Below are 24318 nucleotides of genomic sequence, written 5' to 3' on the forward strand. Positions count from 1 at the left end.
AGTGCAGTTTTGGGAAGAGAAATGATTACCGTAAGTTTCCGCCGACAGCCTCGATAGCACGACTCAGCTTGAAGGCACTGACTCCTGTAAAAGGATTTAATTCTTCAGTCAATCATACAGCCTAATGTTTAGCAGGAGCAGTAACTGAACCATGGTGAGGTGTGTATCCGCAGTTGTCAGGGTCAAGTTCATGGATTTGGAGTGCGCCATCCGGGGCACGAAATTACGACAGCGCTCACACAGAACGCTGGCCACACCTCATGGAGTTCAGTTCCAGGCACCCTCCCACAGACAGAACACCAGGTTATGGCGTTAGTCCAGGGCAATTCCCCAGGATGATACAGACCATGAGGGGATTGACTTTTGAAATTTGGCTTATTTTTGGGGGCGGCACGGTGGCACAGTGGTTAGCACTGCTACCTCACAGCACCCGGGACCCAGGTTCGATTCCCGGCTTGGGCCACTGTCTGTGTGGAGTTTGCACATTCTCCCCGTGTCTGTGTGGGTTTCCTCTGGGTGCTCCGGTTTCCTCCCACAGACCGAAAGACATGCTGGTTAGGGTGCATTGGCCGTGCTAAATTCTCCCTCAGTGTACCCGAACAGGCACCGGAGTGTGGCGATGTGGTGAACCATCGTTGGTTCCCACTGTGGGATTGTTCTAATGTTGTTGTTGGGTTGTTCTAATGTTGTTGTTGGGCTACGGTGGGATTGATACACCTGTGGTTGTTACTGGTGTGGCACATCCCAGTCGGGCTCCGCCTCCTGGGAGAGGTATAAGACCCCCTGCTCGGGCGGGACCTCTTCAGTCTGGGATAGTGTGTTAAAGTTCTGTTAGTTCCATTGTTAGTTAATAAAAGCCTTCTTTTACCGAAGCTTCGTGCCTCGTGTCCAATTGATGCGCATCAATTTTATTAACTCACATAAAACTCTCGACGGAAGAAAAAAAAAAGGAGAGTATGGAGCAAATCCTAAAGCCAGAACGTCTGACGCTAGATCCACGTGCGGTGGGCGCTTCTAACACCTTCGACCACTGGCTGAAGTGTTTTGAAGATTACCTGGCAGCCTCCGCAGCGGTCACCACAGATGATGACAGACTCCGGGTCCTCCATGCGAGGGTAAGCGACACAGTCTACCTCGCGATCCGTGCGGCCACCACTTACCCGAGGGCCCTCGAGCTTTTAAAAAAGCGCTATACGAAACCTCCTAATGAGATCCACGCTCGTTACCTCCTCGCTACACGACGTCGGCAGTCGGGCGAAACCATGGAGGATTACGCCAATGAGCTCTTGCAGCTAGCCAGGGGCTGTGACTGCAAAGCCGTGTCGGCTGAGCAGTACATGTATGACCTCGCCCGAGATGCGTTTGTGGCCGGGGTCGGGTCTTCATACATCCATCTCAAGCTGCTAGAAAAGGGAAATCTCAACCTGACCCAAGCTATGGAATTAGCTGAAATGCTTGAGGCGGCTTCGAAGAGCTTGGTCCTGTATCCGGAGGACCACGTGGAGACAACGTGGCAGGAGCAGTCGCAAATCCCTCCTCGCCCCACGGGCTCAAAGTGCAGTGTTATGGCGTGCTCCCATGTGGACCAGACGACGGCTGCAGCCCCATGCGGCCCGCGGTGCTACTTCTGCGGAGGAGCCAAGCATCCACGACAAAAGTGTCCCGCTAAAGCGGTAGTCTGTAACTTATGCGGTAAAAAGGGACATTATGCGAAGGTGTGCAGATCGAAGCCCAAGAACGGCAGTGCGGCCTGTGACCCTTCGGAACGGGGATCATCACCATCGTCGTCGAAGTACTCACGGGGTTCGTCCATATGCGAGTCCAGGACGACGCCATTGCGGTCGACGGAGTCAGAGGAGGATGACCACCAGGAGTCGCTACGTTTGGTGCCCTCACCCATGTGCGATTCATGGGGCTGGCCATTTTGGTCGATGATGACCATGAGCGACCAGCAGGGGTCCTCAGCATCGACCTCAGCTGCCTGCAGTGACGTTCACGGACCAACGGTGGCGTCGATCACCCTGGACCAGGCTAAGCCTCACAGGCTTGATTGTTCGATGATGGATATACAGGTAAATGGTCGTGCAATTTATTGTCTGTTTGACAGCGGGAGAACTGAGAGCTTTATTCACCCTGACACTGTAAAGAGGTGTGGACTCCAGATTCAACCTGCCAAACAGACAATCACTATGGCATCAAGGTCCCGGTCTGTCCCTGTGCTAGGACGTTGTGTGGTAACTTTGAAAGTGCAAGGTACAATTTACGAGCGATTCAGGCTCCTTGTGTTGCCGTATCTTTGCGCACCAATTCTCCTCGGACTAAACTTTATGGTCCACATGAAGAGTGTGATCCTACAGTATGGTGGGCCACTCCCTTCGCTGACAGTAGGGGAACAGCTGCAGTCTCCAAATTGTCCAAAGCGCCCCGCCTGCAATCTTTCTACATTAAAGATCACCACACCCTCTTTATTCAAGAATCTGGTACCAGGCTGCAAGCCCATCGCTACTAAAAGTAGGCGTTACAACACTGAAGATCGGATCTTCATCAGATCTGAGGTTCAGCGACTCCTCAAAGAAGGGATCATACAGCCCAGTGTTAGTCCGTGGAGAGCACAGATTGTGGTGGTCAAGAGCGGGAACAAACCCCGGATGGTCATTGATTACAGTCAGACCATTAATCGATATACGCAGCTGGATGCGTATCCCCTCCCGCGCATATCTGATATGGTCAATCAGATTGCGCAGTACCGGGTGTTCTCCACCATAGACCTTAAGTCCGCCTACCACCAACTCCCCATTCGCCCAGAGGACCGACACTACACGGCCTTTGAGGCGGATGGTCGTCTGTATCAGTTTCGTAGGGTTCCATTTGGTGTCACCAATGGGGTCTCGGTCTTCCAGCGTGCTATGGACCGAATGGTGGACCAGAACAGGCTGCGGGCTACCTTCCCGTACCTGGATAATGTCACCATCTGTGGCCGTGATCAGCAGGACCATGACACAAATCTCCAGAACTTTTTACGCACTGCATCTCGCCTGAATTTGACCTACAACAGGGAGAAGTGTGTATTCCGTACGCGCCGGTTAGCCATCCTGGGATACGTGGTGGAAAACGGGGTCATTGGCCCTGATCCAGACCGTACGCGCCCCCTTGCTGAACTTCCCTTGCCCGCTAGCGCAAAAGCACTGAGAAGATGCCTAGGCTTCTTCTCCTATTATGCGCAGTGGGTCCCCAACTACGCGGACAAAGCCCGTCCGCTTATTAAGTCCACGACTTTTCCACTCACGCCAGAGGCCCAATTGGCCTTCAAGGAATTGAAACACGACATCGCGAAAGCCACGATGCATGCGGTAGACGAATCCATCCCTTTTCAGGTGGAAAGCGATGCATCTGATTTCGCCCTGGCCGCCACACTAAACCAGGCGGGCAGGCCCGTCGCGTTTTTTTCCCGCACCCTCCAAGGCCCCGAAATTCGGCATTCAGCGGTGGAAAAGGAGGCCCAGGCCATTGTGGAGGCCATCAGACACTGGCGCCATTACCTGGCGGGAAAGCGGTTCACCCTGATCACGGACCAGCGGTCCGTGGCGTTCATGTTCAACAACACGGAGAGGGACAAGATCAAGAATGATAAGATCTTGCGGTGGAGAATTGAACTCTCCACCTATAACTACGATATCATGTATAGTCCCGGGAAACTCAATGAGCCCTCGGATGCCCTCACGCGCGGAACATGCGCTACTACGCAGGAGGATCGCTTGAACACCCTCCATAATGACCTGTGCCATCCTGGGGTCACTCGGCTCTACCACTTTGTCAAAGCCCGCAACCTGCCTTACTCGGTGGAGGACGTCAGGTCGGTGACAAGGAGCTGTCGGATTTGCGCGGAATGCAAACCGCACTTTTACCGACCTGACCGGGCACATTTGGTCAAGGCCACTCGCCCCTTCGAGAGGCTGAGTGTAGATTTTAAGGGCCCCCTTCCCTCAACAGATCGGAACGTGTACTTTCTGAACATAATAGATGAGTACTCCCGGTTCCCGTTTGTTGTCCCCTGCGCGGACACGTCGACTGCCACGGTGATCAAGGCATTCCGTGATCTTTTTACCCTGTTCGGGTACCCCAGCTATATCCATAGCGACAGGGGCTCGTCGTTCATGAGTGATGACTTGAGGCAATTCCTGCTCTCATACAGGATTGCCTCTAGTAGGACCACGAGTTACAACCCTAGGGGTAATGGACAGGTGGAAAGAGAGAATGCTACTGTCTGGAAGGCTGTCCTATTGGCGCTGAAGTCCAAAGGCCTTCCAATCTCCCGTTGGCAGGAGGTCCTCCCTGATGCGCTTCACTCCATTCGCTCCCTCCTGTGTACGGCAACCAATGCTACTCCCCATGAGAGGATGTTCTCATTCCCTCGGAAGTCGTCCTCGGGGATATCTTTACCAGCCTGGTTGACGTACCCAGGACCCGTCCTTCTGCGGCGACATGTAAGGGCCCGCAAGTCCGACCCCTTGGTCGAACAGGTCCACCTCCTCCACGCCAACGCTCAGTATGCCTATGTGGCATTTCCTGACGGGCGAGAGGACACAGTCTCGATCCGAGACCTGGCGCCCGCAGGGGACGTAGCAACTCCTGTCGCTCCCATACCCCCAGTGACGAATCCCTTATCCCTTATTTCTCCCCCGGACGTGGCGCGGACAGCACCGGGACCAGTGCTTAACAGTTTTACTCCAATGCACAGCTTGCCTGAGCCCCGAAGATCGGCGCCATCGCAGAATGTATCGGGATCCCCTGCACTACCGCTTCATCAGGGTCAACCGGCCTGTGAGTCCGTGGGAGAACAGCTGGACGCTGTTTTGGGGAGAACGCCACCGCATGCACCTACTCCGGTGTCACCGCCGGTATTGAGGAGGTCACAATGATGGTGCGGTCCTCCAGACCGTCTGAACTTATAATCTGTTGACATTTGAGTCTGTTTTCGTACCCCGCCGGCCTTTGTTCTCAAAGGAGGGGTGAATGTGGTGAACCATCGTTGGTTCCCACTGTGGGATTGTTCTAATGTTGTTGTTGGGTTGTTCTAATGTTGTTGTTGGGCTAGGGTGGGATTGATACACCTGTGGTTGTTACTGTTGTGGCACATCCCAGTCGGACTCCGCCTCCTGGGAGAGGTATAAGACCCCCTGCTTGGGCGGGACCTCTTCAGTCTGGGATAGTGTGTTAAAGTTCTGTTAGTTCCATTGTTAGTTAATAAAAGCCTTCTTTTACCGAAGCTTCGTGCCTCGTGTCCAATTGATGCGCATCAGGCGACGAGGGGATTTTCACAGTAACTCCATTCCAGTGTTAATGTAAGCCTACTTGTGACAATAATAAAGGATTGGAGGGAGCCCTTTTCAACCCTGACACTGGGGCTTATTTGGGGCCTTTGTACCAACACATCACAACAAAATAAATCACACAAGGTTGTGCTTTTTTTTTCATTACTTTGTGGGACCCGGGCGTCACTGGCTGCCAGCATTTATTGCCCGTCCCTCGCTGCCCTTTGGAGGGCAGTTGAGAGTCAACCACATTGCTGCGGCTCTGGAGTCACATGTAGGCCAGACCGGGTAAGGGCGACAGATTTCCTTCCCTAAAGGGACATTAGTGAACCAGATGGGTTTTTCCAACAATTGACGAGTTACAAGGAGAGGCTGGATAGACTGGGACTTTTTTCTCTGGAGCGTAGGTGACTTAGGGGTGATCTTATAGAGGTCTATAAAATAATGAGGGGCACAGATCAGCTAGATAGTCAAAATCTTTTCCCAAAGGTAGGGGGGTCTAAAACTATAGGGCATAGGTTTAAGGCAGTGGTTCCCAAAGGGTGCGGCGCGCCACACTGGTGCGGCGAGAGAGGATGGCAAGAGTGGTGGGAAGATTCAAGGACAATCAAAGAAACAGTTAAACATGGTTTGAACAAGCATTGTTTTATACTTTCTGGATGCCCCATGATCATATTATAAAGTAGTTGTGTTCTATGTTATGAATCAAGCACTGCTAGGAGTTGTTTTTTTTTGTTTTTGGATGTATTTCTTATCAATAAAAAATCCGGTGTGGCGCGAGCAAATTTTTATTCCGAAAGTGCGGCCCAGTGAAAAAAGTTTGGGAACCACTGGTTTAAGGTGAGAGGGGAGAGATACAAAAGTGTCCAGAGGGGCAATTTTTTCACAAGAGGGTGGTGAGTGTCTGGAACAAGCTGCCAGAGGTAGTAGTAGAGGCGGGTACAATTTTGTCTTTTAAAAAGCATTTAGACAGTTACATGGGTAAGATGGGTCTAGAGGGATATGGGCCAAATGCAAGCAATTGGGACTAGAGTCATAGAGGTTTACAGCATGGAAACAGGCCCTTCGGCCCAATTTCATAGAAATCATAGAAATCATAGAAACCCTACAGTGCAGAAGGAGGCCATTCGGCCCATCAAGTCTGCACCGACCACAATCCCACCCAGGCCCTACCCCTACAATTTGTCCATGCTGCCCTTTTTTTTAAAAAACCCCGAAGCTAATCCCAATTGCCTGCATTTGGCCCATATCCCTCTATACCCATCGTACCTATGTAACTGTCTAAATGCTTTTTAAAAGATAAAATTGTACCTGCCTCAACTACTACCTCTGGCAGCTTGCTCCAGACACTCACCACCCTCTGTGTGAAAAAATTGCCCCTCTGGGCACTTTTGTATCTCTCCCCTCTCACCTTAAACCTATGTCCTCTAGTTTTAGACTCCCCTACCTTTGGGAAAAGATATTGACGAACTAGCTGATCTATGCTCCTCATTATTTTATAGACCTCTAATAAGATCACCTCTCAGCCTCCTTCGCCCCAGAGAAAAAAGTCCCAGTCTATCCAGCCTCTCCTTATAACTCAATCCATCAAGTCCCGGTAGCATCCTCGTCAATCTTTTCCGCACTCTTTCTAGTTTAATAATATCCTTTCTATAATAGGGTGACCAGAATTGCACACAGTATTCCAAGTGTGGCCCGGCATGGACAAGTTGGGCCGAAGGGCCTGTTTCCATGCTGTAAACCTCTATGACTCTAGTTTCATGGTCATCAGTAGATTCTTAATTCCAGATTTTTTTTATTGAACTTATCTTGATAGACACATTAACAAACGGGGAATAGAGGGATATAAGCGGTTGGTTAGATAGGTAAAAGTGATTGGCGAAGGCTTGGAGGGCTGAAGGGCCTGTTCCTTTGCTGTACTGTTCTTTGTTGTTCAGTCCGATAACACCATGGAGGGGTCACGAGAGGGGGTGATGAGGTAGACTTGGATGTCATCAGCATATTGTGGAGCCTGGCATCATGTCTTCAGATGGTGTCACTGAGGGGCACCAAGTAACGGACAAGACTGGAAAAGGGACATGGGGGCAAATCTAACAGTAACACTTGCATCACCAGCACCAGTGACCATTCCCAATGAGAGAGAATCTCAGCTGCTTCCCTTGACATTCAAATATTACCATTGCTGAATGCTCCATTATTATCATGAGGGGGTCACTAATGACTAGAAACCTAACTGGACCAGCCACGTTCTGCATCTACAAAAGCAGGTCAGTCGCTGTGGCGATGAACTCAGCTCCCGATTCCTCAAAGCCTGTCACCATTCAGGACTCAAAGCAAGCCGCTTGACTGACACTCCATTGACTGGATCCACTACAGTTTGCCTATCGCTGCAACAGGTCCACAGCAGACGCCATCTCCCTGGCCCTGCACTCAACCCTGAAACACCTAGATAACATGGACACCTATGTCAGACTCCTATTTATCGACTACAGCTCAGCCTCCAACACCATTATTCCCACAACACACATCTCCAAACTCCGTGGCCTGGGCCTCAGCTTCTCCCTCTGTGACTGGATCCTGAACTTCCTACAGCCCACAATCAGTGAGGATAGGCAATAACACCTCCTCCACGATCATCCTCAACACCGGTGCCCCACAAGACTGTGTTCTCAGCCCCCTACTATACTCCTTATGCACCTATGACTGTGCGGCCAAATTCCTCTCCAACTCGATTTTCAAATTTGCTGATGAAACCACCATAGTGGGTCGGATCTCAAACAATGACGAGACAGAGTACAGGAATGAGATAGAGAATCTGGTGAACTGGTGCGGCAACAATAATCTCTCCCTCAAAGTCAACAAAACGAAGGAGATTGTCATCGACTTCAGGAAGCATAAAGGAGAACATGCCCCTGTCTACATCAATAGGGATGAAGTAGAAAGGGTTGAGAGCTTCAAGTTTTTAGTTGTCCAGATCACCAACAACCTGTCCTGGTCCCCCCATGCCGACACTATAGTTAAGAAAGCCCCACCAACGCCTCTACTTTCTCAGAAAACTAAGGAAATTTGGCATGTCAGCTACGACTCTCACCAACTTTTACAGATGCACCACAGAAAGCATTCTTTCTGGTTGTATCACAGCTTGGTTTGGCTCCTGCTCTGTCCAAGACCGCAAGAAACTACAAAGGGTTGTGAATGTAGCCCAGTCCATCATGCAAACCAGCCTCCCATCCATTGACTCCGTCTTCATTTCCCGCTGCCTTGGAAAAGCAGCCAGCATAATTAAGGACTCCAGACGCCCCAGACATTCTCTCTGCCACCTTCTTCCTTCGGGAAAATGATACAAAAGTCTGAGGTCACGTTCCAACCGACTCAAGAACAGCTTCTTCCCTGCTGCCATCAGACTTTTGAATGGACCTACCTTGCATTAAGTTGATCTTTCTCTACACCCTAGCTATGACTGTAACACTACATTCTGCACTTTCTCCTTTCCTTCTCTATGAACAGAACAAAAGAACAAAGAACAAAGAACAATACAGCACAGGAACAGGCCCTTCGGCCCTCCAAGCCCGCGCCGCTCCCCGGTCCAGGATTGAATCCTGAATCCAGGATCCCCGCCCAATTTTCCAGCCTATCTACATACCAATATCCTATCCACCGAGCTGTCCCTCACAGCTACGATGCTTTGTTCATTACAACCTATTAACTCACCCCCACCCCCCTATTCCAGACCATGTGATCCCCAGGGAGAGGCGAAAACCCAGAGTGAAAAACCCCAGGGCCAATATGGGGAAAAAAAAAATCTGGGAAATTCCTCTCCGACCCCCTGAGGCGATCGAAACGAGTCCAGGAGATCACAATGGCCCTGATCGGAAAATGCTTCCCAACCCTAGTCATTTCCACTTCCATGAACACCATATGAATTCCCTGCCCCCGAGACAGGTTCCCAACTATCCGCAGTCTCGCTCTGTACTGGCACCAGCAAGATGATCATAGAATGAAGCCTTGAAACGAGAAACAAGGAACAATTAGCTCGCGCCGCTCCCTGGTCCAAACTAGACCACTCTTTTGTATCCCTCCATTCCCACTCCGGTCATATCGCTGTCTAGATAAGTCTTAAACGTTCCCAGTGTGTCCGCCTCCACCACCTTGCCCGGCAACACATTCCAGGCCCCCACGACCCTCTGTGTGAAATATGTCCTTCTGATATCTGTGTTAAACCTCCCCCCCTTCAAAGAACAAAGAACAGTACAGCACAGGAAACAGGCCTTCGGCCCTCCAAGCCTGTGCCGCTCCTTGGTCCAACTAGACCAATCGTTTGTATCCCTCCATTCCCAGGCTGCTCATGTGACTATCCAGGTAAGTCTTAAACGATGTCAGCGTGCCTGCCTCCACCACCCTACTTGGCAGCGCATTCCAGGCCCCCACCACCCTCTGTGTAAAAAACGTCCCTCTGATGTCTGAGTTATACTTCGCCCCTCTCAGCTTGAGCCCGTGACCCCTCGTGATCGTCACCTCCGACCTGGGAAAAAGCTTCCCACTGTTCACCCTATCTATACCCTTCATAATCTTGTATACCTCTATTAGATCTCCCCTCATTCTCCGTCTTTCCAAGGAGAACAACCCCAGTCTACCCAATCTCTCCTCATAGCTAAGACCCTCCATACCAGGCAACATCCTGGTAAACCTTCTCTGCACTCTCTCCAATGCCTCCACGTCCTTCTGGTAGTGCGGCGACCAGAACTGGACGCAGTACTCCAAATGCGGCCTAACCAGCGTTCTATACAGCTGCATCATCAGACTCCAGCTTTTATACTCTATACCCCGTCCTATAAAGGCAAGCATACCATATGCCTTCTTCACCACCTTCTCCACCTGTGTTGCCACCTTCAAGGATTTGTGGACTTGCACACCTCGGTCCCTCTGTGTTTCTATACTCCTGATGACTCTGCCATTTATTGTATAACTCCTCCCTACATTATTTCTTCCAAAATGCATCACTTCGCATTTATCCGGATTAAATTCCATCTGCCACCTCTCCGCCCAATTTTCCAGCCTATCTATATCCTGCTGTATTGCCCGACAATGCTCTTCGCTATCCGCAATTCCAGCCATCTTTGTGTCATCCGCAAACTTGCTGATTACACCAGTTACACCTTCTTCCAAATCATTTATATATATCACAAATAGCAGAGGTCCCAGTACAGAGCCCTGCGGAACACCACTGGTCACAGACCTCCAGCCGGAAAAAGACCCTTCGACCACTACCCTCTGTCTCCTATGGCCAAGCCAGTTCTCCACCCATCGAGCCACTTCTCCTTGTATCCCATGAGCCTTAACCTTCTTAACCAACCTGCCATGTGGGACTTTGTCAAATGCCTTACTGAAATCCATATAGACGACATCCACGGCCCTTCCTTCATCAACCGTTTTTGTCACTTCCTCAAAAAACTCCACCAAATTTGTAAGGCACGACCTCCCTCTTACAAAACCATGCTGTCTGTCACTAATGAGATTGTTCCGTTCTAAATGCACATACATCCTGTCTCTAAGAATCCTCTCCAACAACTTCCCTACCACGGACGTCAAGCTCACCGGCCTATAATTTCCTGGGTTATCCCTGCTACCCTTCTTAAACAACGGGACCACATTCGCTATCCTCCAATCCTCAGGGACCTCACCCGTGTCCAAAGAAGCGACAAAGATTTCCGTCAGAGGCCCAGCAATTTCCTCTCTCGTCTCCCTGAGCAGTCGAGGACAGATGCCATCAGGCCCTGGGGCTTTGTCAGTTTTAATGTTCCCTAAAAAACCTAACACTTCCTCTCTCGTAATGGAGATTTTCTCTAACGGGTCAACACCTCCCTCCGAGACACTCCCGGTTAACACGCCCCTCTCCTTCGTGAATACCGATGCAAAGTATTCATTTAGGATCTCCCCTATTCCCTTGGGTTCTAAGCATAATTCCCCTCCTTTGTCCCTGAGAGGTCCGATTTTCTCCCTGACAACTCTTTTGTTCCTAACGTATGAATAGAATGCCTTAGGATTCTCCTTAATCCTGCCTGCCAAGAACATCTCGTGCCCTCTTTTTGCCCTTCTAACTCCCCATTTGAGATCTTTCCTACTCTCTCTGTATTCCTCCAGAGCTCCATCTGTTTTCAGTTGCCTGGACTTAACGTACGCCTCCCTTTTCATTTTAATCAGATCCTCAATTTCCCTGGTTATCCACGGCTCTCGAATCCTACCTTTCCTATCTTTCCTTTTTACAGGCACATGCCTATCCTGCAGCCTTATCAATAGTTCCTTAAAAGACTCCCACATGCCAGACGCGGACTTACCCTCGAACATCCTCTCCCAATCAACATCCACCAATTCCTGCCTAATCCGGCTATAGTCAGCCTTCCCCCAATTTAGCACCCTGCCCGTAGGACAGCACTCATCCTTGTCCATTACTATCCTAAAGTTAACAGAGTTGTGGTCACTATTTGCCACATGTTCCCCTACCGAAACTTTGACGACCTGACCGGGCTCATTTCCCAGAACTAGGTCCAGTATTGCCCCCTCTCTAGTCGGGCTATCTACATACTGTTCCAAAGAACCTTCCAGTACGCATTTTACAAATTCCTCCCCGTCCGGTCCCCCAGCTCTAAGCACTTTCCAGTCTGTGCCAGGGAAATTAAAGTCCCCCACTACAACAACTCTATGTTTTCTGCACCTATCCAGAATCTCCTGACATATCCTTTCCTCCACTTCCCGTGGGCTGTTGGGTGGTCTGTAGTACACCCCCAGCATAGTGACTGCACCCTTCCTGTTTCTGAGTTCCACCCACAGCGACTCAGTACATGACTCCTCTAAGTTGTCTACCCTCTGCACCGCGGTAATATGCTCCTTAACTAATATCGCTACTCCCCCACCTTTTTTAGCCCCTCCTCTGTCTCGCCTAAAACACTGATACCCCGGAATATTCAGCTGCCAGTCCTGTCCTTCTTTTAACCAAGTTTCCGTCACCGCAACCACATCCAAATTCCGCACAAGCATTAAGGCCCTAAGTTCGTCTGTTTTACCCGTTACACTCCTCGCATTGAAGCAGATGCACTCCAGACCTCCAGGCCCAGTCAGGTCCTCCTCCTCCAGAGTGCTCCTCTTCTTAGCTAGCCTTGCCCTGGCCCCCAGCTCGACCCCAGCCTCAGTATTTACTGACCTCCTGTTTTGTTCCCCACCCCCCTGCCACACTAGTTTAAATCCTGCCGAAACACTCTCGCAAAACTCCCAGCCAGGATATTTGCTCCCTTCCAGTTAAGGTGTAACCCATCCTTTCTGTACAGTTGCCATCCTGACTTGAAGATTTCCCAGTTATCTATGAATTTAAAACCCTCCCTCTTGCACCAGTCCTTTAGCCACGCGTTCAACTGTAGAATCTCCCTGTTCCGAGCCTCACTTGCACTAGGCACCGGGAGCAGTCCAGAGATTGCTACACTGGAGGTCTTACTTTTTAGCCTAGCACCCAACTCCCTGAATTTCTCTCGTATGACCCCCCTGCTCTTCCTACCTACATCATTTCCCCCAATGTGTACAATCACATCCGTTTGACTACCTTCCTTTTTAAATATGCTTCCTACCCTCTCGGAGACATCCAGTACCCCGGCACCAGGGAGGCAGACTACCATCCTGGATTCTCGTTCAGTCCCACAGAAGCGCCTGTCCGTGTCTCTAACTATTGCGTCCCCCACAACTATCGCTCTCCTAAACCCCTTCTTTCCCTTCCGGACCCCTGAGCCTGTCCCCGTGGAGGCGATCTGGTCCTCGTGGCTTACCCCTGGAGGGTCATCCCCCTCCACAGAATCCAAAACAATATACCTATTGTGGAGGGGGACAACCACAGGGGATCCCTCCACAGACTGCTCACTCCCTTCCCTTCTCCCATCTGTTGCCCATCCCTTTCTCTTATGGGAGACTGCCACTGGGGTGCTTTCTGGCACATCACCCTTCTGACTATTACCCCTCCTAACCGTGACCCACGTGTCTTCCTTCCGAGACCCTGGTGTCACTACCTGACTATAACTTTTATCTATGACTCTCTCATTTTCCCTAACTAAACTGAGTTCATCGAGCCTCAGCTCCAGCTCCCTTACACGATCCTTCAGGAGATGCAGTTCCACACATCTGGCACAGATATGGACTTCCGGGAGGCAAGTTGTCTCCAGGAACTCCCACATCCCACACCGAATGCAGTATACTGGCCTCCCACTCATACCAGCCATGTCCTTTTTAGTTTTGGGGATAAAACAAAAAGGGGGTGTAACCGAAGAAAAACAAACAAACAACCTTCCTCGCCGAAGCCCTGTGAGCCAAAGCCCTTTTAGCTCTCACTCTGTCCCCTGCTCACTCCACTGCCCGCTAACGACGCTGCCCGCTCAAAGGTGCGGCCTACTTTTAAACCCTCCAAAATCTTCCCAGGCTGCTGCTGGGCCTATTTCCTGTTTAGAAAAAAAAACCTCCGATTTTTTTCACTAATTGAACTGAAAAATAATTAAATAAATTAATTACTCTACTGCAGCTCGAGCAGCACTCCCACAGTGAGACACCAACTGTCACACTCTACTGCAGCCCGAGCAGCACTCCCACAGTGAGACACCAACTGTCACTCTCCACTGCAGCCCGAGCAGCACTCCCTCACTGAGACACCAACTGTCACTCTCTACTGCAGCCCGAGCAGCACTCCCACAGTGAGACACCAACTGTCACTCTCCACTGCAGCCCGAGCAGCACTCCCACAGTGAGACACCAACTGTCACTCTCTACTGCAGCCCGAGCAGCACTCCCACAGTGAGACACCAACTGTCACTCTCCACTGCAGCCCGAGCAGCACTCCCACAGTGAGACACCAACTGTCACTCTCTACTGCAGCCCGAGCAGCACTCCCACAGTGAGACACCAACTGTCACTCTCCACTGCAGCCCGAGCAGCACTCCCACAGTGAGACACCAACTGTCACACTCTACTGCAGCCCGAGCAGCACTCCCACAGTGAGACACCAACTGTCACTCTCCACTGCAGCCCGAGCAGCACTCCCTCACTGAGACACCAACTGTCACTCTCCACTGCAGCCCGAGCAGCACTCCCTCACTGAGACACCAACTGTCACTCTCCACTGCAGCCCGAGCAGCACTCCCTCACTGAGACACCAACTGTCACTCTCCACTGCAGCCCGAGCAGCACTCCCTCACTGAGACACCAACTGTCACTCTCCACTGCAGCCCGAGCAGCACTCCCTCACTGAGACACCAACTGTCACTCTCCACTGCAGCCCGAGCAGCACTCCCTCACTGAGACACCAACTGTCACTCTCCACTGCAGCCCGAGCAGCACTCCCTCACTGAGACACCAACTGTCACTCTCCACTGCAGCCCGAGCAGCACTCCCTCACTGAGACACCAACAGTATGCTTTGTCTGTATAGCGTGCAAAAAACAATACTTTTCACTCTATACTAATAATGTGACAATAATAAATTAAATCAAAATCAGCTAGGATAACAGCAGATACCCGGGAACATCACCACCTGCAAGTTCCCCTTCAAACCACACACCATCCAAACTTGCACTCTATCACCATTCCTTAACTGTCATTGGGTCAAACCCTGAAACTCCCTCCCTAACAGCACTTTAGGTGTACCTACATTACAGGGACTGCAGCGATTCAAGAAGGCAGCTCACCACCACCTTCTCAAGGGCAACTAGGGATGGGCAATAAATGCTAGTCTAGCCAGCGACACCCACATCCCATCAATAAATAAAAATGAATATGGTCGTTATTTTGTGCACAGATGTATCAGTGACCAATCGGTTTTATTTTGGAGTCGGCAGAGGGCGGACTGTTGGGTAGGACACTGAGAATATCACGCCTGACAATTAATTATGCGTTGTCAGAGAGCACGTCTGTATAAGTTTAAACACTGTGGTCCAAGCTCGGGGGCGGGGGCGGAATGGCCTCCCTCAGCACTGTTGGGATTCTACGACTCCATGAAAAGCAGTCCAGGTTTTTGTGTGTGCTGTTGTCCAAAGCTAAAACAGGGGCACATAAACCTGTGTCAATTACTGCCCATCTTATTTAACATCCTTGATGCTTAATAAATCTCCATTTTTCTACAATTTGTCCCCTGCTGTTAACATCTTTGTCGCACTCAAAGTTCCTTACAGCAGTGGGTATGAATCATAGAAACCCTACAATGCAGAAGGAGGCCATTTGGCCCATTGAGTCAACCACAATCCCATCCAGGCCCTATCCCCGTAACCCCATGTATTTACCCTAGCCAATCCCCCTTAACTAAGGGACAATTTAGCATGGCCAATCCACCTAACCCGCAGACCTTTGGACTGTGGGAGGAAATCCACGCAGACATGGTGAGAATGTGCAAACTCCACACAGTAACCCTGGCTGGGAATTGAACCCGGGTCCCTGGCGCTGTGGGGCAGCAGTGCCAACCAGTGTGCCACTGGGTGACTGTGTTTGAATCATAGATCTCGATACTGCCCTGAAACCAGACAATGGTCAGAATTGATGTTCCATTGGGGGAATGGCACCATTGACAATGCAGCATCCGCCTGGTATCGCCCTGCAGTGCCAGCCTAATGTGCCCAAACCCTGGAGCAGGGTTCTGTCAGCAGACTCCAGTCCCAAAGTGAGAGTGCGATAAATTAATACTGGCTGAGCCTGGAGAGAATCACCCCCTCCCTCAGATATGCCTGATAAATGCCAGGATGGCACAGTGGTTGGCACTGCTGCCTCACAACGCCAGGGATCTGAGTTTGATTCCTGGCTTGGGTCATTGTCTGTGTGGAGTTTGCACATTCTCCCCGTGTCTGCGTGGGCTTCCTCCGGGTGCTCCGGTTTCCTCCCACACTCCAAAGATGTATGGGGTAGGTGGATTGGCCGTGCTAAATTGCCCCTTAGTGTCAGGGGGACTAGCAGGGTAAATATGTGGGGTTATGGTGATAGGACCTGGGTGGGATTGTTGTCGGTGCAGACTCGATGGGCCGAATGGCCTCCTTCTGCACTGTAGGGATTCTATGATTCTCATGATAATGGAGCTTCAGAATCACACTGGGCGGAGTTTGCCCCTCACTGTCGTGACACTGAATCCAGCTGCCGCTGGGTAATCCCAATTTCCCAACAATAGCCATATCAGAAAAACAGAAACAGATTCTCAAATATTTTACTTCAACAAAACAGTGAATTATTTTAACTTCTCGATATTATGAAGTCCTGACCCGTACACAACCGCTTCTTTAAACAGTTATCTTAGAAACATATAAATGGAAGATTTCCTCCTGGGAGCCATACTCGTTGCTCGGGTATAATCACCAGCGGCTGCATGTCTTGTCCTCAATATAGGAGGTGAATATCATTACTATGGAACTAGAAGGAGGAAGCTGCAGGGGTGCTGCAAGGGAGCTGCAGTGGTGCTGCGAGGGAGCTGCAGTGGTGCCGCGAGGGAGCGGCAGGGATGCCGTGAGGGAGCTGCAGGGGTGCTGTGAGGGAGCTGCAGTGGTGCTGCGAGGGAGCTGCAGGCGGTGCTGCGAGGAAGCTGCAGGCGGTGCTGTGAGGGAGCTGCAGTGGTGCTGCGAGGGAGCTGCAGGCGGTGCTGCGAGGAAGCTGCAGTGGTGCTGCGAGGGAGCTGCAGGCGGTGCTGCGAGGAAGCTGCAGGCGGTGCTGTGAGGGAGCTGCAGGGATGCTGTGAGGGAGCTGCAGGGGTGCTGCGAGGGAGCTGCAGTGGTGCTGCGAGGGAGCTGCAGTGGTGCTGCGAGGGAGCTGCAGGGGTGCTGCGAGGGAGCTGCAGGGGTGCTGCGAGGGAGCTGCAGGGGTGCTGCGAGGGAGTTGCAGTGATGCTGTGAAGCAGCTGCGATGGGGCTCTGAGAGTGATGCTGTGGAACTCAAGGCAACTATGATGGAGCTCTGAGGAAGCTACAAAAAGATGTTTAGAGTCTGGTTCAATTAAACACTGAGTGAGCAATGGTGGTGGTCTGGAGATGGTGATGTGGAATCTCAGGACTCTGAGGTCCGAGAGAGGAAGTAAATAAGAAAGGGTGGGATTTTACAGACTCACTCGTCCTGAAACCGTAAAATCCCACCCGAGGTCAACGCACCTTTTCGCGTTCCGCCCCTCGCCCGCTCCGATTCCCGTGCCGGGCGGAACGGGAAAATTCTGACCATAGAGTTTCGAGAAGAAAAACACACAGGAGCGGCAACAAAACAGGCAGGAAGTACCCAAAAAAAATCATCCCCAGTAAACTCTTTAATCTTGTCACTTATATTAAAATACAGACAGCCAAAATCAGGATTGCAGGTTGGTTAGCGTGCGAGGGAAATGCGAGAAGAGATGGTTTGTATTTAATTTGAACTTTTCACCTCAGAGCAACCCTAACTGCCTTCACCCAGAACAGGCTCGAGGGGCTGAATGGCCTGCCTCTGTTTCCAGCGAGAGATTACTGATCTGATACGGTAACTGTTCCCATCAAAGCGAGGTCCCAAAACCTCGTTATTACTTTGTACCGTTGTTAAAAGAAATCATAGAATCCCTTCAGGGCAGAAAGAGGCCATTCGGCCCATCGAGTCTGCACTGACTACAATCCCACCCAAGCCCTATCCCCGTTACCCCACATATTTACCCTGCTAATCCCCCTGACACTAAGGCGCTATTTAGTATGGCCAATGCACCCAGCCCGCACATGGATCTTGCATGTTTAGGTTAACCTTTGCAGCTCCGTGCTGCCTATTTCTCTCTCCACTCACTAGAACTACAAGTGTAAAGAGCGCAGCCAAGGGTCAGTATACTACCCTTGGGCGGTGCCAGCTGGTTGTTAACAGGTACCTTTCTGCCATAACCAAGTCCGGGGCTTCCTCACCAACCCCCCGGTAAAAATAACAGGGAGGAAAATAATATTCAGACATGGCAGTGACTTTCCCAGGACTGGGTTTTGTTGGAGGTGAGTAGGTTACAGGTGGCCTGGAAAACACAAAGTATAAAATAAACTTGTGACAAATTCAACAGGTACAAAAATATCCCGGGGGCAGATTTCTGAGTTCCTTGTCAGCGAGGTGGCCTGTATATCCTGGAGGCCTCGGAAGGAGAGTCTGGGCTCTCCTCATTACGCAGATGGTCGGAATCACGGAGTCAGAGCAAGTCCTGGTTCTGTTATATTTGGATCAGAGCTGATTTGGATACTGGCTGCTCGCTGCGGTGGGGCGGGGGGGGGGGGGGGGGGGTTGGGGGCGGGGGCGGTTGGGGGGGGGGCGGTCACAGTTTGAAGGTTCCTGTGATGTTTTGATTCATTTGGGAAGGCCAGTTGGGTCTTTTCCCCAGCTAAACCCGACAGTCTCCGCTGCTCGTACACGACCCGCAGCCCCCGCCCTCCCCCCGCTCCCCCCCAGGCCATGGCCTGAATTCCACCGCGGTCAGTTCTCAGCGAAGTGACCGGTGATGGCGTCGATCAGCTCCTGCTTCTTGCTGCCCCTCAGCCCGTACTGTTTACAGACCTCCTTGAGCACCGGCACGGTCAGCTTGCCCAGCGTCCCGCTCCGCAGGTACTGCCTGACCTCCTCCTTCCCCAGCGACACCTCCACGTTTGGCTTCTTCTCGGCTCCCCCGGCTGCGTCGCCTGATCACAGAGAACAGCAGTTCATTCTTCAGACAGTCACCGTGACAAATCTCCGAAGTACCGAAGACAAACAATGGCCCCACTCTTGAATATTCGGCTAATAAGAAACAGCACCGTGCAATTCCACTTCAGTTAATTATGGCTCGGGTCACTGTCTGTGTGGAGTCTGCATGTTCTCCCCGTGTCTGCGTGGGTTTCCTCCGGGTGCTCCGGTTTCCTCCCACAGTCCGAAAGACATGCTGGTTAGGATGCATTGGCCGTGCTAAATTCTCCCTCAGTGTACCTGAACAGGCGCCGGAGTGTGGCAACTAGGGGAATTTCACAGTAACTTCATTGCAGTGTCAATGTAAGTCTTACTTGCGACACTAATAAATAAACTTTACTTTTAAATTTACTTTACACCTGTTCATTGTTTATAATTTGGAATTACATTTGGAATATTGTGTGCAGTTCTGGTCACCTCACTATAAGAAGGATGTGGAAGCGCTGGAAAGAGTGCAGAGGAGATTTACCAGGATGCTGCCTGGTTTGGAGGGTAGGTCTTATGAGGAAAGGTTGAGGGAGCTAGGGCTGTTCTCTCTGGAGCGGAGGAGGCTGAGGGGAGACTTAATAGAGGTTTATAAAATGATGAAGGGGATAGATAGAGTGAACGTTCAAAGACTATTTCCTCGGGTGGATGGAGCTATTATAAGGGGGCATAACTATAGGGTTCATGGTGGGAGATATAGGAAGGATGTCTGAGGTAGGTTCTTTACTCAGAGAGTGGTTGGGGTGTGGAATGGACTGCCTGCAGTGATAGTGGGGTCAGACACTTTAGGAACATTTCAGCGGTTATTGGATAGGCACATGGAGCACACCAGGATGATCGGGAGTGGGATAGCTTGATCTTGGTTTCAGATAAAGCTCGGCACAACATCGTGGGCCGAAGGGCCTGTTCTGTGCTGTACTGTTCTATGTTCTATAAGGGACAGTAAAACAATAATCATTCTGGAGGAGCGGGCATCGCTAGCATTTATTGCCCTTCTTTAGTTGCCATGAATAGGGCAGTTTTGTGTGGGACTTGCCAAGTTAATTCAGAGAACGTTCAGCTGTCAGCCTCATTGGGACTGGAATCACCAGGAGGACAGGCTGGTAAAGACAGCAAGTTTAAAGTTTATTTATTAGTCACAAGTGGGCTTACATTAACATTGCAATGAAGTTACTGTGAAAATCCCCCAGTCACCACACTCTGGCGCCTGTTCGGGTAACACTGAGGGAGAATTTAGCACGGCCAATGCACCCTAACCAGCACGTCTTTTGGGATGGTGGGAGGAAACCGGAGCACCCGGAGGAAACCCACACAGACACGGGGAGAAACGTGCAGACTCTGCACAGAGAGTGACCCAAGTCGGGAATCGAACCCGGGTCCCTGGCGCTGTGAGGCAGCAGTGCTAACCACTGTGCCGCCGTGCCACCCCCTTCCATTGGATTTTTCTGACAATCTGACAGGTTTTGGGGTCACCTTTATCGGGAGCTACTTGATATTGATCAAGTTTTTAAAAAACAAACACTCGCTTAGAATTCTCAGACAGTCATGGTGGGCATTTGAACCCACATTTTCCCTCTGGATTTGAATACCGCTGCAAAAACAGAGGCGTGCTGTCAAAGCTTTTCATCTTGCACTCATCAGGACAGACACAAGAATGCCAAATTTCAAAGGGAGTAACAATTTATACTCCACGAAAAAAAGGGTGCAGATTGGTCAGCATATCGATTTTGATTGGTTGAGGTATTGCCATGGTGGGTGCGCCAGGGAACTATTGACCCCCCCTCCCCATGCTTCCATTTAATTAAAAAAGGCAGTGCCTGGACATGTTCCTTTTGCCTGTAGAGGACAGGTCCCTCCATATGAATACACGTAATTTCTAGCAGGCGTAAATGGGCCACATTGCGAGCCCGACTGATAATCTTTAATTGCTGCTCTTTGAAATTTGATATTCTTGCATCTGTCCTGTATAATAAAACAGCTATTTGTTCCCTGGATTATCTACAGTGGTCCACCCCAGAACCCTGAGGCCGAAAGCAGTCAACAGAATTGTTTGGAAACTCTGAGGAGCAAGTTGGGTACCTACCAGCCACCAGAACAAGGAGCTGAACCTCCACAGTTGTGTGATGTTAAATAAAGGTTGGAAGGTTGCTTTGCCAAAAATCAATGGGCAGGATCCCCATAAAACCTTTCCTCAGGAAATAACTAACAGGGAGGAACGATAAAGTGAATTCTGGAGGGCTGTGGCATACCTCACGGGCTGGTTTCTACAGAAGTGAATGCACCTTCAATATTCTTGCCACGTAAAGGGGAATTCTTGGGCAGGGAGCACAAAGATGAACTGAGTTCACAGGCATGAGGAATGATAAACTGCGGTGTTGAGTTAATAGTGCTTGCTTTGTTTAACTCTAAAATACAATAAAGTTTGTTTTTATTTGAAAAAGTTGAAATCTAGTGACGTAGTTCTGTCAGGTAATTATGGTCAGTTAATTCTCTATAAATGTTCCTAACAGGGTTGTAATAAATTACAGCGGCCACTACACTTCACTGACTGTAGTGTTTTACAATGTCCTGAGGAAAGGCACTAAAGAAACGCAATTCTTTGTTTCTTTTGGCGACCAGCTGGTTCAGTTCTGAGAGAATTGAGCAGAGATTTCCGTGTCTGTGTGGCTCACTTGTATCCCACGCGGTGCATTTACTGACACAACATTTAATTTGCTCCCCTTGCCGCAGTACTCACTGAGCTTCCTCTTCTGTTGGCTCTTTTCACCTAGGTTATAGCCCGGGGGATAAACCAGCTCCAGGCCCCTATTACGCTCCTCTATCAAAGTCATTTATTTGCACCTCTCCAGCTTCCTCTCTCCCCCCCAGCTTCTCACCCCACGTTCACTCCAGCCCCCCCCCCCCCCCCCCCACCCACTGCCACGGCTCTCCCTCTCCAACCCCCCTTCTCCACCTCTCTACCTTTCCTCCTCCCCCCCAGCACCCATCTCCCCTCTGGCTCCCCTTCTCCCCCCGGTTCCCCCTCTCTGCCCCCCAGCTCCCCCTCTCTGCCCCCCAGCTCTCCCTCTCTGCCCCCCAGCTCCCCCTCTCTGCCCCCCAGCTCCCCCTCTCTGCCCCCCAGCTCCCCTTCTCTGCCCCCCAGCTCCCCCTCTCTGCCCCCCAGCTCCCCCTCTCTGCCCCCCAGCTCCCCATCTCTGCCCCCCAGCTCCCCCTCTCTGCCCCCCAGCTCCCCCTCTCTGCCCCCCAGCTCCCCCTCTCTGCCCCCCCAGCTCAGAATCACAGAATCCTCTTCGGCCCACCAAATCTGCACTGATGCATGAAATGCCCTGACCTGCCCACCTAATCCCATTTACCAGCACTTGGCCCATAGCCCTGAATGTTATGACGTGCCAAGTACTCATCCAGGTACTTTTTAAAGGATGTGAGGCATCCCGCCTCCACCACCCCCCCAGGCAGCGCATTCCAGACCCTCACCACCCTCTGGGGAAAAAACCTTTTCCTCAAATCCCCCCTAAACCTCCCACCCCTCACTTTTAACTTGTGTCCCCTCGTAACTGACCCTTCAACTCAGGGCAACAGCTGCTCCCTATCCACCCTGTCCATGTCCCTCATAATCTTGAACACCTCGATCAGGTCGCCCCTCAGTCTTCTCCGCTCCAGAGAAAACAACGCAAGCCAATCCAACCTCTCTTCATAACTTAAACACTCCGTCCCAGGCAGCATCCTGGTGAATCTCCTCTGCACCCCCTCCAGTGCGATCACATCCTTCCTATAATGTGGTGACCAGAACTGCACACAGTGCTCCAGCTGTGACCTCACCAAAGTTCTATACAACTCCATCATGACCTCTCTGCTTTGTAATCTATACCCCGATTGATAAAGGCGAGTGTGCCATATGCCTTTTTCACCACCCTATTAACCTGCCTTTCCGCCTTCAGAGATCTATGGACAAACACGCCAAGGTCCCTTTGTTCTTCGGAACTTCCCAGTGTCAGACCTTTCACAGTATACTTCCACCCTCTCCCCACCCCCAATTCTCCCTCCCCCCAAGCTCCCCCTCTCTCCCCCAGCTCCCCCTTTCTCCCCCCAGCTCCCCCTCTCCCCCCAGCTCCCCCTCTCTCCCCCCAGCTCCCCTCTCTCCCCCCAGCTCCCCCCCCAGCTCCCCTCTTCCCCCAGCTCCCCCTCTTTCCCTTCTCTCCCCCCCAGCTCCCCCTCGCCCCCCAGCTCCCCCTCTCTCCCCCCCAGCTCCCCCTCTCCCCCCAGCTCCCCCCAGCTCCCCTCTCTCCCCCCCAGCTCCCCCTCTCCCCCCAGCTCCTCTCTCTCCCCTCAGCTCCCCTCTCTCCCCCCCAGCTCCCCTCTCTCCCCCGCAGCTCCCCCTCAGCTCCCCCTCTTCCCCCCCAGCTCCCCCTCGTCCCCCCCAGCTCCCCCTCTTCCCCCCCAGCTTCCCCTCACCCGCAGCTCCCTCTCTCTCCCCAGCTCCCCCTCAGCTCCCCTACTCCCCCCAGCTGCCCTTCTCCAACACCCCCAGCTCCCCCTCCCCGCCAGCTCTCCCTTTCCCCGCCAGCTCCCCCTCCCTCCCGCCAGCTGCCCCTCCCTCCCCCCAGCTCCCCCTCTCTCCCCACTATCTGCTCCTTTCCCCAGCTCTGTCCCCTCTCCCCCCAGCTCTGCCCCCCCTCCCCTGAGCTCTGTCCCCTCTCCCCCCTGCTCTGCCTCCTCTTCCCCTGAGCTCTGCACCCCTCCCATCCCACCCCGTCCGAGCTCGCTCTTATTAACAGTGGAGGAATAATACATTAGCTGGTCTTTTTCCTTCAGCAAGTTTATTCTACATACAGCTCAGTACAGATACAAGCTCCTCTGATTCCCCCACAGTATCTGTTCCCCCTGTGTCCATTTATACTCTTTCAGAGGTTGAGTCAATAACCATCGCCTGTCTTTAATAAGGCAATTACTGTAATTGCCACAGTATGCATTTGCTGATACACTGACTCTCCTCTCTGCATCCCCCAGCTCCCCCACCCTAACCCCCCCCCACATTGCCATATTTCTCCCCTCTTCATGCCCCCAGCAACCCCTCTCTGCCCCCCAGGGGGCATTACAACTGGATTCAACAATTACCCAATATTCATACCTGCCCCGGGGCCCTGAATCCAATGGGAAATATTCCCGATATACTGCTCTGTTACAGACTACGTGTGAAAGCTGGGCTTTTTTAGTCTTTACAATCACTATCTTTTCATAATCACTATCATTCCTTATCATAATCAAGGACCCCACACACCTCGGACATTCTCTCTTCCACCTTCTTCTGTCGGGGAAAAGGTCTG

At 51.5% G+C, this 24318-nt stretch overlaps 1 protein-coding gene across 5 annotated transcripts in view; it reads right to left on the bottom strand.

Moving 5' to 3' along the window:
• Window positions 1-24318, bottom strand: part of LOC144485846 (X-ray repair cross-complementing protein 6-like) — a 97301-nt gene that overhangs the window by 12337 nt on the left and 60646 nt on the right. For 3 of the 5 annotated variants that reach the window (XM_078203921.1, XM_078203923.1, XM_078203922.1), the window contains one exon: window positions 17596-18966. In XM_078203921.1, the coding sequence (XP_078060047.1) occupies window positions 18764-18966 (203 nt within the window). In that variant the 3' untranslated portion in view covers window positions 17596-18763. Of the gene's footprint in view, window positions 1-17595; window positions 18967-24318 lie in introns of those variants that run through there. The other 2 variants (XM_078203920.1, XM_078203919.1) reach the window with 1 other exon arrangement.

This window comes from Mustelus asterias, unplaced genomic scaffold, assembly GCF_964213995.1.
Source record: "Mustelus asterias unplaced genomic scaffold, sMusAst1.hap1.1 HAP1_SCAFFOLD_240, whole genome shotgun sequence".
Lineage (NCBI taxonomy): Eukaryota > Metazoa > Chordata > Chondrichthyes > Carcharhiniformes > Triakidae > Mustelus > Mustelus asterias.